Source organism: Peromyscus californicus, unplaced genomic scaffold (genome assembly GCF_007827085.1).
Source record: "Peromyscus californicus insignis strain IS unplaced genomic scaffold, ASM782708v3 Scaffold_19__1_contigs__length_69161282, whole genome shotgun sequence".
Lineage (NCBI taxonomy): Eukaryota > Metazoa > Chordata > Mammalia > Rodentia > Cricetidae > Peromyscus > Peromyscus californicus.
In genome coordinates, this window is record NW_026294491.1 from 59,674,841 (window position 1) to 59,689,261 (window position 14,421).

General features: G+C 42.1%; 1 protein-coding gene across 2 annotated transcripts in view; it reads left to right on the top strand.

Annotated features, from left to right (window-relative positions):
- The first annotated feature begins 606 nt into the window (after positions 1-606).
- Supt3h (SPT3 homolog, SAGA and STAGA complex component) overlaps positions 607-14,421 on the top strand; it is a 355,460-nt gene continuing 341,645 nt past the window's right edge. Inside the window, exons 1-3 of one of the 2 annotated variants that reach the window (XM_052745407.1) lie at positions 607-773; positions 4,569-4,648; positions 13,692-13,792. In XM_052745407.1, the coding sequence (XP_052601367.1) occupies positions 13,692-13,792 (101 nt within the window). In that variant the 5' untranslated portion in view covers positions 607-773; positions 4,569-4,648. The remainder of the gene's footprint in view (positions 774-4,568; positions 4,649-13,691; positions 13,793-14,421) is intronic. The other variant, XM_052745406.1, reaches the window with a different exon arrangement.

Consider the following 14,421-nt stretch of genomic DNA (forward strand, 5'->3'; position numbering starts at 1 on the left):
GTCCATCGAAACAATCAGGGTAAGATTCTGATCACCCCGACCCCTGAAGAGAAGCAAGGACAAACTTCCAGAGCAGGTCACCGACTCCTTAAAAAAAAAAAAAATCATAGATGCTGGGTGGTGGTGGCTCACGCCTTTAATCCCAGCACTCGGGAGGCAGAGGCAGGAGGATCTCTGGGAGTTCAAGGCCAGCCTGGTCTACAGAGCGAGATCCGGGACAGGCTCCAAAGCTACACAGAGAAACCCTGTCTCGAAAATGCAAACAAACAAAAAAACATAGCTCCACAGGCTCACTCCTGCGGGCTGCAGCGTCTGCCTAGGGCACACCCGGTTCCTCACCCCGAGCCCTCACAAGCCACACAGCAGGTCCAGCTCTGAGGCCCGGACGCGAACCTGCGAGCCGCTCCACCCGCCTGGGCCGGAGCGCGACGCCCCGCCCCCGGAGTGTGGCGGAAGTAGCCGGAGCGGCACGGCGGCCGCGTGCGCATGCGCCCGCGCTCCCCGCCCGCCCGGTTCCCTCAGTCCCCGCCACCCCCGCCCCTCACAGTGGCGCTCTCGCCATCTTGCGCCCCCACCCCCACCCCTTCAGCCTAGCCCAGTCACCTTTCTTTCCCTGTCTACACTCTCTGTCCCCCCCCTTCCCCATTCCCCGCCCCCCTGCCCATCGTGTCCCGGGGCCGCCGCCGCCGCCGCAGACAGCGCGCGCCATCTCTGTCCCCTCTCATTCTCCACGCGGGACGCGCAGACGTGCCTCCACGTGTCCTTAAGCAGAGGTTGTGGGGCGCGTGGGGGCGGCGGGGCGTGGGGCGAGGTCCTGGGGACGCCAGGGACGTGGCAGCCCAAGGTCAGGCCCGGGGCCGCGGGCCCAGCCGGGTGCAGGCCGCCGAGTGTGGGGTGCGCCCTGGCTCCTCCCCGTCGTCGGTGGGCGTGGGGCGAGGGGAGCCTCGGGCTGGGCGGAGAGGCACCTTTTGCGTGTCACCCAGGTTGCGTTGGGGAGGAAGCCGGGGGGGGGGGGGGGGGTCCTTCAAAAAGGAAAGCTCGACTTCATGGAAGTTAGTTAGCATGAGTGGAAGCGCAGCGCGCAGCGAGAGGGACCGGGGACCCAGCGATGCTGCTGTCACCGCCCGCCTCTGGGACCCCTGGGAAATCATTTAGCTGGTGTTGTGGGGTGTAGATGGGGATCATCACAGCCTGGGTCAAAACTCAGGGTTGCGGGAGAATACTTGGCTGCTTAAAGCTTACATCAACGCCAGCAGAGATTAATTACCTATGAGCTCCATGTTAAAGAAAATTGTCATCCTGCCTTCTCTTTGGAAAGTCAGGACAGTTGGTGTGACAAATGATAGTGGAGTTATAGGGATAGTGGAATATATCTGACATGCAGACAGGACCCCGGAAGCAGTATTGTTGTTGTACACCCGGATAAATTAGCATCATGTCCCTGTAGTTAGTAGAAACTCACCAAGAAACGAGTACATGTTTATCTGGTTTTAGAAGTAACCTTTGAGCAAGTATTTGTGAAGAGCAGATCACGGCTAAAAGATTTACGTGAAGAAACAACTGGTTGAATTTCTGCGTGTTCCAGAGAGGCGGAATTTGACTACTAAGGGACAGTTTCTTGATAATACTTGGCAAAACCGGAACGTAATTAATCATGCTATTACGAGTCGTGCCTCCCAATCCCCCCCACCCCCCAGGGTGTTTAAGTACATTGTGTCTATCTTGAAAGCTGTGCTACCCAATAGAACTTTCTGCCAAGCTGGAAATACCACTGTAGGCTACCAGTATGGTAGGGAGCCATCAGGTTTATGTGGCTCTTGAGCACTGGAAATGTGGCAGGTGCCACTGATGAGCTTAATTTTTAATCGGTTAGCAAATTAATTACAATTTAAGTAGCCATCTACATGCATGGTGATTGTTGCATAGGATCCAACAGGTCTGAAAAACTGAGCGCTGTTACAGTTTTTGATTTGGTTGACTTTTGAATCAGAGAGGCCAGCTCTTGGAATATTTACGTTGTAAGGAATCATAATTATATCCAAAATAATGCCTTTCATTCAAAGCGTGAGTCTGTTAGTATTTATTTACAACTTGGCAAATTAAACCAAAACACTCTTTTGACTCCTTGGTTCTAAAGCTAATGCCAGATTTCATTGGGAAGAGAACAACACTAACTAGAGTTTTCTTTAACCAGCTCTGGCTTTCCACTGTCTTGTATCACTTGGTTTGTTCTTAGTGAACACTTTCAACTCTTTATTGCTGTGGGTTTTTTCTTCCCCATTTGAAAGGTGGTGCTTCCCTTTTAACCTTTAATATAATAAAGTAGTTTAATAAATTATAGTAGTAACCTTTGAGCAATTTTAGAAGTCATTTTAGTATCCATATATATATTCAAACTTCTGAAGAGAAAAGTGAAATTTGGTGATGAATATGTCATGCGATTACTTTCTTTGAAATATGCCCAACTGTTTTTTGACTGAGTGTTTGTAAATCTTGAAAATAAAATTCCCCCTCTCTCCCTCCCTTCTCCCCCTCCCTCTCTTCTTGCTTTCTTTTTGTGCTGGGATTGAACTCTGGACCTCCCACTTACTAAGTGGATGCTCTGCCGCTAGGCTGTGCACCCAGTCCTTGAAAATAAACCCTAAGAACGAAACCAAAACAGAACTTTCACGGTAGATACTGCCCTGAACTCCGGCCTGATATTTGTAAAATGTTGCCCTTGGCCTCAAGGCTGAAGATAATCGTTGGTTCTGGAATGACAGCTTAAAGCTTGCGAGTTACATCATAGGCAGAGACTAGTTCGTGACATGCAAATCAGACTGAGCTGGTCTTAAGTAGACAGACATCTTAACTTTTCTGGGACAGTCATGTCCCAGCACACTTTCTACCAGAGCCCCTTTGATACTGTCAGAAATGTTCCAGTTTGGACTGTGCTAGCATGGTCACACTTTTTAAACCTGTCAGAATTCTTAACATAATCTTGGAATGATTAGCTATTTTGCAGTCTCCAGAATACACTTGCTGAAAACAGTGACAAAGTCCATGCTGTTTCACTGGAATAAGGCCAGAGAGTGACTTGGTCACTTTAGCCACTGGCAATCTGAATGTTTTACTTTGTATAGAAATCTTGGGTAATGGGATTATTGGTTCTCTTTGGGGAAGAAGAAAAAAGTCTTTTGGTGTAAGGGGCTACAAATATGCCGGTCCAGTAAAATAGGAAGATTGAGCATTCCTGCTGAAAATGTTAGTTTTTGGTGAGGTCAGAGAGTAAATCAATCAGAAATCTGCTTTTCATGTATCAGAATGCCAATGATTTTGCTTATAGTTCACTTACATTATGAGAAAGATTGTAGCCATTGCATTATTGTGTTAACTGAATTCATGTTAACCGAAGGGGGTGAACTGTTCTGTTTGTCATTTTAAATGTCGAAGGCAATGCCACTGAGCCCAGTGTGTCTTATATGGTCCCACTAGCTTAGCCTTGAAAAGACTGTCACAGTCATAAGCTTCCCTCTTTGAGTTTGCTTGATGTTCAAAGCCCTGAAATGTTTTTAAAGAGCTGTGCCCTTGCTTATGTTCATTATCGTGTATCCCGTGAGCTAAGGAGTACTTTGTAAGCATCAGGCCTTGCTCAGTCACTGCCGCCTGAACCCTAGGAGAGAAGTATTTTAAGTTTCCATGGTAGAGGAACTGAGAAAGAGAGGTGGCATGAGTTGCCCAAGGTCACGTGATAAGACTCAGAGCCTGTGTCTGAACTCCAGAGCCTGGCTTGTCTGCTACACTGGGTGGGCATAGGCAGATAGTTGACACCAAAGTTGACTGTGTTGGACACCTGTGGAGGTCTGGTGAGTTAATTAGGATCCACTTTTATTTGAGTTTCCTCGTTGTATAGTAGAAAGGATTCTGGACCAGGAGTCAGGGGACCTCAGTGTTAGTCCCAGCTTGTGTCACTAAATAGTGAGTGGTGTGTCCTTGGGCAGTTCAAGAAACCCCTCTGGGCTGTAGTTTCCTCACCTGAAAAATGAGGGATTTGGGTGAAATTAGTGATTTTCCAACTGTGGTTTGAAGCCTGCTCACATCTTCAGTCTCCTCCCACTGATTCCCGTTGCTTAGGCCTCTGTCTGCGGTTTTTTCTTAAACAAAGACTGTCTGAACATGACATTAAATGTATTAGTTTCTGAGATAGCATAGTGGTAATGGCAGCCCCTGACTGCAAAATGAACTTTAATAATTTCATATTATTTTAGAGCATCTGGAGATAGGCATCTGTGGTAATATTGTGTTCCCCAATATGTCGTGCACCTTAATAAACTTATGTGGGGTCAGAGGACAGAACAGCCGCTAGACAGACATAGAGGCCAGAAAATGGTGGCACTCACACCTTTAATCCTAGCATTCAGGAGGCAGAGATCCATCTGGATCTCCGTGAGTTCAAAGCCACACTGGAAATAGCCAGGCGTGGTGACACACGCCTTTAATCCCAGGAAGTGATGGCTGGAAGCAGAAAGGTATTTAAGGTGTGAGGACCAGGAACTAGAGCCTGGCTAAGCTTTTTGATCTTTTAGCAGCAGTTCAGCTGAGATCCATTCGCGTGAGGACTCAGAGGCTTCCAGTCTGAGGAAACAAGATCAGCTGAGAAATTGGCAAGGTGAGGTTGGATGTGGCTTGTTCTGCTTCTCTGCTCTTTCAGCATTCACCCCAATACCTGTCTCTGGTTATTTCATTTATAAGACCATTTAGCAAGTCGTGTTATAGGCATCCTTTACAAATGAAAAATCTAGGCACTAAAATTGATGATTTTTTGTTAAGATATATGCATACATAGATCAGGTTGTCAGCTACTTGGGATCAAAGCGCCCCCCCTTTTCTTTTTAAAAAAGATTTGTTTTAATTATGTATATGCACACACATCTGTGTGGGAACCAGCAGAGGTCAGAGGTTTTGGGTTCTCCCAGGACTAGAGTTACAGGAACTTGTGAACCTTTGATGTGGGCTCTGGGAACCAAACTTGGATCCTCTGGAAGACTAGTAGTGTGTTCTTTTAACTACTGAGCCATCTCTCTAGCCTAAAGCCTTGCATTAAAAAAAATATAAATAAAATTAGACCTGAGACATTTAGTCAGTATTTTTAGTTTCCTCATCAGTAGTGGAAAAATACTGGCCTGGTAAGGTGATCATGGAAAAAACAAAAACCAAAACAACCAAAAAATCCGATAAAAGACCTTTTGTAAGGCCCAAGTCCATTAATTCTTTATATATATGTACTAAATTATTAGCCACACAGCCTGTGCTTTAACTACATCATTAAATTACGATTGTTGAATCATGAATCATGTATGTTTAATACTAGATGACAATAGATTTCTCATAAGATTGACTATTTTTTTGAGACAGGGTTTCTCCGTGTATTTTTGGTGCCTTTCCTGGAACTCTGTAGCCCAGGCTGGCCTCAAACTCACAGAGATCCACCTGGCCCTGCCTCCCAAGTGCTGGGATTAGAGGCGTGTGCCACCACCACCTAGCTAAGGTTGACTATTTATAACACATGATTCTAGGCTAGAAGAGAATTGTAATGTTTAAAAATATCCACTCATTTAAAAAATATCCTTGTTTTGTGCTATACCACTTAATATTAGGATTGTTAAGTGATGGCCTGATTTTCCACATACTTGAAAAAAAAAACCCATAAAGTCACTGAATTTTATGTAAAAACAATAATGTTTTAGTGTTGCAAAAGTGAGTTTGCTATGGAATTTACCAGTATGGATGCTGTGTGTTTTAGGCTGAGTGTTGTTAGGTACATTCTTCAGTGCATTTTAGGTATACTTTTATTAAAGAATAATTTTTAAGAACAAATTTTTAAAAGGACAGTAATGGGTATTAAAGCACATGGAATAGGAATTTAGGCTAATATGAAACTAAGGGGAAAAACAGCAGAGAGCTCTGATGTCTGTAAAGTTAGCTAACAAGGATAAGAAAATGTCTTGATAGTGTGCGTGCGCGTATGTATTGCTGGGAATTGAGCCTAGTGACTCATGCATTTAAGGCAAGTGCTGTGTCACTGAGTGATAGACCTGTCCCATTTTATAAACATTTTTTATTTTCAATTCAGATATATCTTTGAGTCCACATTGCATTTTGGATTTTATTTTGGTTTGGTTTTGGTTTTTGGAGACAGGTTTTTGCTGTGTAACAGCCCTAGCTGTCCTGAAACTCACTTTGTAGACCAGGCTGGCCTTGAACTCACAGAGATCCGCCTACCTCTGCCTCGTGAATGCTGGGATTAAAGGTGTGCACCACTACGCCCGGCTGCATTGTGTTCTTTATAATACCTTTATGAGACAGATAGAAATTATTCCTGAAAGATGGGGGAAGTGAACCTGAGACATCAGTAGATTCTTATATTATAGGTTCTGGTATTTGGTTAGTTAGTTGTTTAAGTAAAAGGCCCATGTCCAACCAGGTGTGATGACACATTCCTTTAATCTCTGTACTCAAGAGGCTGAGGTAGGAGTTTGAGGCTAGGCTGAGCTATGTAGGAATTTCAAGGCCACCTTGTGGTGTGAAACAGGACATCGTACTAAATCAAGGCAAGCCAAACCAAATCAAACCAGCCACACTCTCCTTGCATGACATTCCCCTTGTAAGACATCAGTTTGTCAGCCTTGTAACGTTTCCTTCCTTTAACAGCCTTTCACAAAGCTTTGTAGGATCCCCTCCACTCGAGTGTCTAATAGTTGTCCCAATACGGTCTTACTGAACTCCAGTGGTTTTTGTTTGTTTGTTTGTTTTCTCGTTTCCAGACTTCCTCTTTTTAGCAAATGGTAGCATAATTTAGTTAGTTTCTAAGGTTTCAAGCCTCAGTCATCTTGTTCTTACATACCCAGTGTCTACTCCACGTTAACTCTGCATTCAAAATATGTTCTTGTCTCCACTTGTTACAGAAGTCAAAGCCACTGATACCTTGTCCATTCAACTTCAGTAGTTCTGCTTTCCTGGGTCGTACCCTTGTTATAAAATATCCTCACTGCAGCTATCCTTAAAAAAATCCTATGTTCAAAGTTCTCCAATAGCTTAATATTATCGTCCAGTAAAAATTAACCTCCTATGGCCTTCAAGGCCTTTTCATGTACTTCCTCCTCATGACTCTTGGATCTCACTCTTAGTGCTGATCTCCACTCACTCCACTACACCCACAGTGGTCTTAGGATCTTGTTCCTGCATACAGGTTCTTGAGCACCGCCTCCTGCATTTTGTTCAGACACATGTTGTCACCTTGTAGTTGAAATCTATTTGTTTACTTTGTTTGTATAGCACTACTTCAAATGGTTTTTGTCTGAGTGTGACTCCTTACCCTATAATGATTTTTGTTTGTTCGTTTGTTTAGTCACTATTATATCCTGAGGCCATAAAAGAACATTTGGCTTTTAGTCAGTGTCCAATAATTATGAATGAATAATCCAAGTGCAGATAGTTTGGGCTTTAAAAAAGACATTGTCAGTATCTTTATAGTAAGGAGAGGGAATCGAAGGCATGTTACTTTTTATAGGGGAGAGTGAAAGGAAATAAATCAATGGTGAGTTTACATTTCTATGTCATTTAAGAGATGCTGTTATTTGCCAGTGGTTGGAGGAGGGATTCAGTATTGGACAGAAGTTTAGAGTGAAAATAATGCACATTTACTAAGATAGTATTAACCAATTGTGATGGTTAATCTTCTCTGTCAATGGGACTGGATTTAGAATTATCTAGAAGACATATTTATGGGTATGCTTCTGAGGATGTTTCCTAAGAACTTTAACTGAGGAGGGAAGACCACCTGAATGTGGGTAACACATCCTATAGGATAGGGCCCCAAACTTTTATTGTTTTTTTTTTTGTTTTTTGTTTTTTGAGACAGGGTTTCTCTGTGTAGTTTTGGTGCCTGTCCTGGATCTCACTCTGTAGACCAGGCTGGCCTCGAACTCACAGAGATTCACCTGCCTCTGCCTCCCAAGTGCTGAGATTAAAGGCGTACGCCACCACTGCTCGAAGGGTCTCAAACTTAATACAAAGCAAAAAGGAAGAAAACATGGACATCAGCATCCATCTGTATCTGCTTCCTGATAGATCAGTGTGACCAGCTACTGCTATGACCTCACCATCATGACTGACTGTGTCCCCTCTAACTGTGACCTCTCTAACTGTGACCTCATCATTGTGACTGACTGTGTCCCCTCTAACTGTGACCTCACCATTGTGACTGACTGTGTCCCCTCTAACTGTGACCTCACCATTGTGACTGACTGTGTCCCCTCTAATTGTGACTGACTATGTCCCCTCTAACTGTGACCTCACCATTGTGACTGACTGTGTCCCCTCTAATTGTGACTGACTATGTCCCCTCTAACTGTGACCTCACCATTGTGACTGACTGTGTCCCCTCTAACTGTGAACCACAATAGTTCTTTCCTTAAGTTTCTTTTGTCCGGCATTTTGCCATAGCATTGAGAAAGAAAGAAAATTGGTACTTGAAAAGTGAGGCTTTCTGCTGTGACTACCTGACCATGTGGCTTGCAGGCCTTTGGAACTGTTTGTGAAAGGAATTTGGAAGAGTTTGCCTATAGAAACCCTAGAGTGCTATAAGCCATAGATACCCAACTTTTTGATGTCGTGATATAATGCCATCATCAAAACCCAGCTGGGCTGCATTCATAGCTTTGCTGGGGTACATGCAGTTTGCAGGCAGAAGGTTGGATGTGGGGGCTGTAAGCAGAACTTAACGGGTGAGGTATGGAAGGCCAGAATGCTGAAATGAAAGAAACTAATTCTGGCTCCTGAAATTTCCAGTGGGAAAGAGGACTCCATCAGGACTTGGCTTAGAGGCCGGCCTGTGCTATATTCTGGCAAAGAAGCTGCCAGAAATTGGGAATTCTACATGCTATAGACATTTTATAGATACTTTACACCTTTTGAGTTTTTGTATTTGTAGTGATTGATCATTTGGTATTTTTCATATCAGTAGAAATTTAGATTCTGTTGTAACTTGATTTTTTTTAACAAACAAAAATGGAGGGTGTAATGATGTTGACTTACGTATGATTTTTTTTTCTACTTTTGGGGTTTTACAAAGCTGTTTTAATTGTAAAGACTTATTTATATTGTGGGAGATGTCTAGGTTATGAAATATTAGGATGTTAGAGTAAGTCCATGGGTCTGACAATGTTCCTCGCCAGTGATGGAGTAGAAGAACTGGTCATTTCCATTAGGTCTCGTAATTGCTGCTTGGCTGATAGACTTATAGCCCAGATTTTGGTATTACTTCTAGGTTACAGTCTCAATTCCTTGAGGTGTGTGATGAAAGATGTTTTTCATGGGATGCCTTCTTTGGTCATGTTATCAACAAAAGTGTTTTTTAATGGATACCCAGTAACACATCCACTGCATTTTTGATTTACTTTTTTGATTCTGTCTTTACACATTACTATAATTAGAACTTTTTGTGTTTGGCAGTAATACTTTCAAATGAAAGCAATTTTGCTTGCATACATACATACATACATACATATGTATGTCTAGGTGAAATAAACAAATTTTTATTTTCTAGAATGGAAATTTGGTTTAGTGATCAGGTTAACACAGTATTAATCAGAAATGAACTTATCCCTGGGGTTCACATGTAAGCTGGCATGCTGAAATGATCTGAGTCTCAGTCTGCACATCTGAATTCATTTTGTAAAATATGGCGAGCAGCTGCATCCCCGTGGAAAGCTCAAACAACTGCAGGACATTAACCCATTGAGAAGATTACAGTAGGTTTCAGACCCATGTTAACCGTATTTATTAGTGAAAATTGACTTGAGTGCTTCTGCTTTTAACAGACTTTTTTATGTCTAGAAGAAAGGAAATAAAGCATTGGAATGATAGGACTTTGATGTGCAAAGAAGTTAATGTCCAAAGAAATGATTATCTAAATCATCAAACCAAATGGGGTTACAGGAAAGAATTATTCTGGAGTCTAATGAGCTATCAGCCCATCATGTCAAGAAAAATGTTATTCACCTGTTTGATTTAGAAATTAAGTAACTTGTCTGTGAAAGGCTGATTGTGGTTATAATAAATTTGGATTGGAACCCTTTGCCTCTTACCAATAAATACCCTTGATAGGAACCATTTCTAGTGGGGAGACAACTGGAAGAGAGAGAGAGCTGGGCATCAAAGCTAGGGCCTGGCCCTTACTATACATTTGCTCTATGAAATATGTTCTCTTTAGAGAGTTAAAGCAGGGTGGCTGGGTTTGAAACGGAAGGAAGGGACAGATTGTTTCAGTGGTGTCACCCCACACCCCACACAGTGGTGTGCGTCTATCAGATCTGAAATGAGTCAACTTACATCCTGATTTTGGGGTTAATACAGAGTCCTTGAGGTTACTGTTTCTCCAGGCCTTGTGTTGGAACTACTGGAGTACACTGGGGGTGGGGGTCCTTGAAAAAGGGAGGCTGTATTCTCTTTTTGCTGGTCTGTTTGTAGAAATCTGTAGTTCTTGTTTCCCTAGTCATAGACTGGTGGCGTGATTATTTTTTTTAACCCAAGTTTCAAGCTGGAGTTTGACAGCATGTGCCTGGAATCCCAGCACATGGGAGGTGGAGGCAGGGAGGCTACATAACAAGTTCATTGCCAGCTTAGAATCCATGAGGCTGTCTCAAAACCAAATAGAGCAAGGGAGTGTGGGTAGTTTCTTTCCTTACTTTGTAGAAAAATAGTAATCATTTCAAAAGTTTTTGTGAAAAACAGAACAAATTTAGGCTTAAAGGAAAGTGATAGCTTTTCTTAGCATTAGAATTTTTTTTTTCTTTTAAAACATGTTTGGGCGTTAGGTTCAGTTTGAGTGAAACTTTGTCCTTCAGAGTGCTCATGTTCTGTGCCCTAGTTAGTTCTAGCCTGCTCAGCATAGGCCAAAGGCATATTGGGGTGTTTTAGACATACTCACATACAAGTATGTCTGCATACTTATTATGATACAGTTAAGATGCTGTTTGCCCTAGATCTTTGTGTCACGTTTCAAAAACTGTCCATCTTGGGCAGTTGAGTACAGTAGCTTTTTCTCTAGCTTATTTTCATACCCTGTCCTTGAGGAGTGCCCCTGGTCTAGATTCCCTTGGTGACGTTTATCATTTTCCACACATTTGGTCAGATTAAAAAGACATATGGAAATGAATTTGACAGGCACATAGAGAGTGAGCTGAGTGTGAAAGAGGTAAGAGTTTATAGATTGTGTAGTGCAGAGCAAGCAGGGAAGAAGAGGATCCTGTCTTCTTACACATCGTGGAATATAGGGAGAGTGAAAGGTAAGATGGAGTGTTTTGAAGTAAAAGTATTCTAAATTGATATAAAAGCTTGTGTCAGATCAAGATGGGGCATTTTAAATATCTTTATTTTAATAGCTAACATTTATTGTATACTTACTGTATCAAGATTGTTCCAAATTATTTTCTTTATGAGTTCATCTAATTGTCACAGTCTTTAAAAAGTAGGGCTATTATTCACATTTTATAGATGAGATAATGGAAGCAGAGAGAAGTAAAGTAACTTCTCTAAAGTCCTAACAAAGCAACCGAGCTGGGAGCTGAACCCAGTCAGTCAAACACTGAAATCAGAAGCCGCCAAACACTGAAATCAGATCTTTATGCAGGGTTTTAGCGTCATCTCATGCCTGCCACAGAATCAGGTGAAACAGGCTTTCTTCCATTACCGTGAGTCTGGTCATCAGCAAGAGGACCCCAGGAGATAGAGGACCTCAGGAGACAGCACCCTGTATAGACGGTGTGTGGTTCGCCAGAAACTGTCTGGGGGAAAACTAGTCAGTGACTATAGCTCAAGGAGATAATACACTCTACTTTGAGATGTGCAGAACGGGAAAGCATCTTCCATAGGCCACTGAGAGCCAATGCACAGGAGGTAATACACTCTACTTTGAGATGTGCAGAACGGGAAAGCATCTTCCATAGGCCACTGAGAGCCAATGCACAGGATTGGGCCGCATGTTTCCACTTGCGGGAAACATCCCCCAGGCTGAAATCTCCTGTCTCCTATTAATATATAGACTATGCTCAACTCAGCCTTCCCGGCAAGGTGCCCCTGTAGGCTGCCATCTTCAAGGTGGATGTTTCATCACAGTGGAGTCCTTTCCCTGCCTGGGCTTTGCCTTGTGCAGTGCTGTCAATGGGAAAGTGCTCTGTGCAGCACCAACTCTAGAGACTGCCTTACCACCTGAATCAGCCCTGGACCCCTCTCAGCTGCTTTATCCTGTGTTCTCAAGTTTGTGTTCTCTCATAGACTCTGCAACTTAGGGAAAGTTTATATAAACTGGGAGTAATATTTATCGTGTGTTTATTTTATGGTAGTTGGTACTTTACTTACTTCGATGACTTTTGTGTTCTTTTGACTAGTTCTTGTTTACTAATTATTATTTAATTTAGTGCCATGTACAATAAATAAAAAGGCATGCTTTAGGGATTGGCTAGTTTTTCATTATATATCAGCCTGATTTAATAGTGAAAATGTCACATTTTAAATTGAGTCAATTATTTGCTCATAAGATTATAAAATGTAATGCCCACTTCTGATCTGTTGATTGATTTTCAACTATAATTTAGGCTTTGGTTCAAATGAGAACTAGACTGTGCTGTTTTTTTTTTTTTTTCTCATTTTGTATATTGTAGTTAAAAGAACTTTTTTAAATGAACTCTTACCTTGTACTCCTAAAGTGTGTGTGTGTGTTCCTGTGCATGCACACGCATGTGTGTTCTATTCGTGTGTGCGGCATATGTGGAGGCCAGAGGTTGATATCAGGTTGTCTTTCTCAGTCACTTCTTCACATTATTGTATTTATTTATTATCAAAACAGTATTTCTATTTGAAAAATAGTCAAAACAAATGCTACATTCTGTCCCAGATGCTTAGGTGTTCAGTAATGATGAGGTGTGTTGTGTCATGCTTACTGTAGCAACAGATCTTTATCATTTTATAGTAATTCTGAATAGGTCAGTCCTTAAAACCATTCCTCAAAACCCAGAGCACCCTTTTCAGCTAAACCGGCTGGCCAAAGAACACCCAGGATCCCCTTGTTCTCTCTCCCCCAGGGCTGGGGTTATAAGGGTGTGTGTGCTGCTGTGCCAGCTTTCACTTGGGCTGGGGTCCAGGAGAGTGCTGCAGTGCCAGCTTTCCTGTGTGTGCTGGGATCTCAACTCAGGTCCGCATGCTTGTAAAGCAATCATGGTTCCACAGCCAACTCTCCTGCTCCCAAAGTGACTTGTTTTTATTGGTCTGTGTGAAACTGGGGGAACTTAGCTGTGTTAAGGGGCTATTGGACACTCCCTGAAGAATTGCTAATGAGACTTAGGGTGGTGTGCGACACTCTGGAGAACTACCAACCTATGCCAAAGCAGTTTAATCAGTATTTCTGTTCTGTTGCTTACTCTAGTGTAGGTGCTGAATGTGTACTAGACACATAGGCAATTATTTGATACCTGAACTGACTGAACAGCTTTCTCTCACTATACTGTTTTTCATTTGAATAAAGACATCAAGTAGAAGAAAGTTGGATTTATACAGAACTGAAATTATCTGCAATTTGAAGGTTTCTATACTTTTTGAAGTAATTTAGAATTGCCTCTATTTTGTAAGTATTATTCCTTTTCCTTTTTTTCTAGATGAATAATACTGCAGCTAGCCCGATGTCTACGGCCACTTCGAGTAGTGGAAGAAACACAGGGAAGGCTATAAGCTTTGCTGCAGAATTGCAGAGCATGATGTGAGTATGCCTTTACATGCTATTATTGTTGCTATTTTAAATTGATAATGTTGAAGAACATTGAAATAAAATGTATAAACCTTAGCTTAATGTACTTTGTATTTAAACAAATTAAAATAATCTCAAAACATTTAAAAAGCTACATGTAAGACAGTCAGAGTTGGATAAAAGTGCTGCAGTGGTGCACTGTATTTGAAAACTGAGTACCAGCTCACCTTTTTGTGGATAGTCAAAATGTTTTCAGAGAAGTTTGCAGTTTTTCTCAATTCTCCTAATTCAGTGAGCCTAATTCAAAGTAGTTTTTAACTTTGATAATATTCAAACCATTGCATTTCAGATTATTGTGAAAAACACAAAGTGTTAAAAAAAATCACATGAATCTTTGAGAAATTGCACATTTGTTGAAGAAGTCTTTCCAAAGGCTATTCTCACCTTGCAGTGAATGAGACAGTTTATCTTAATTGGGCGGAGTAGCAGATTAGGGAACCATGTAAGCACTCAGTTCTTTCCTAGTGGTTTAGGAGACAGGTATCTATAGGAAGAGGCAATGTAGGTTCTTTCCCAGTGATCCTTAGGCATTTTAAAAGACTATTTCTGTGCAAAGTTTAAATGCCTTCCTCATGTGTATA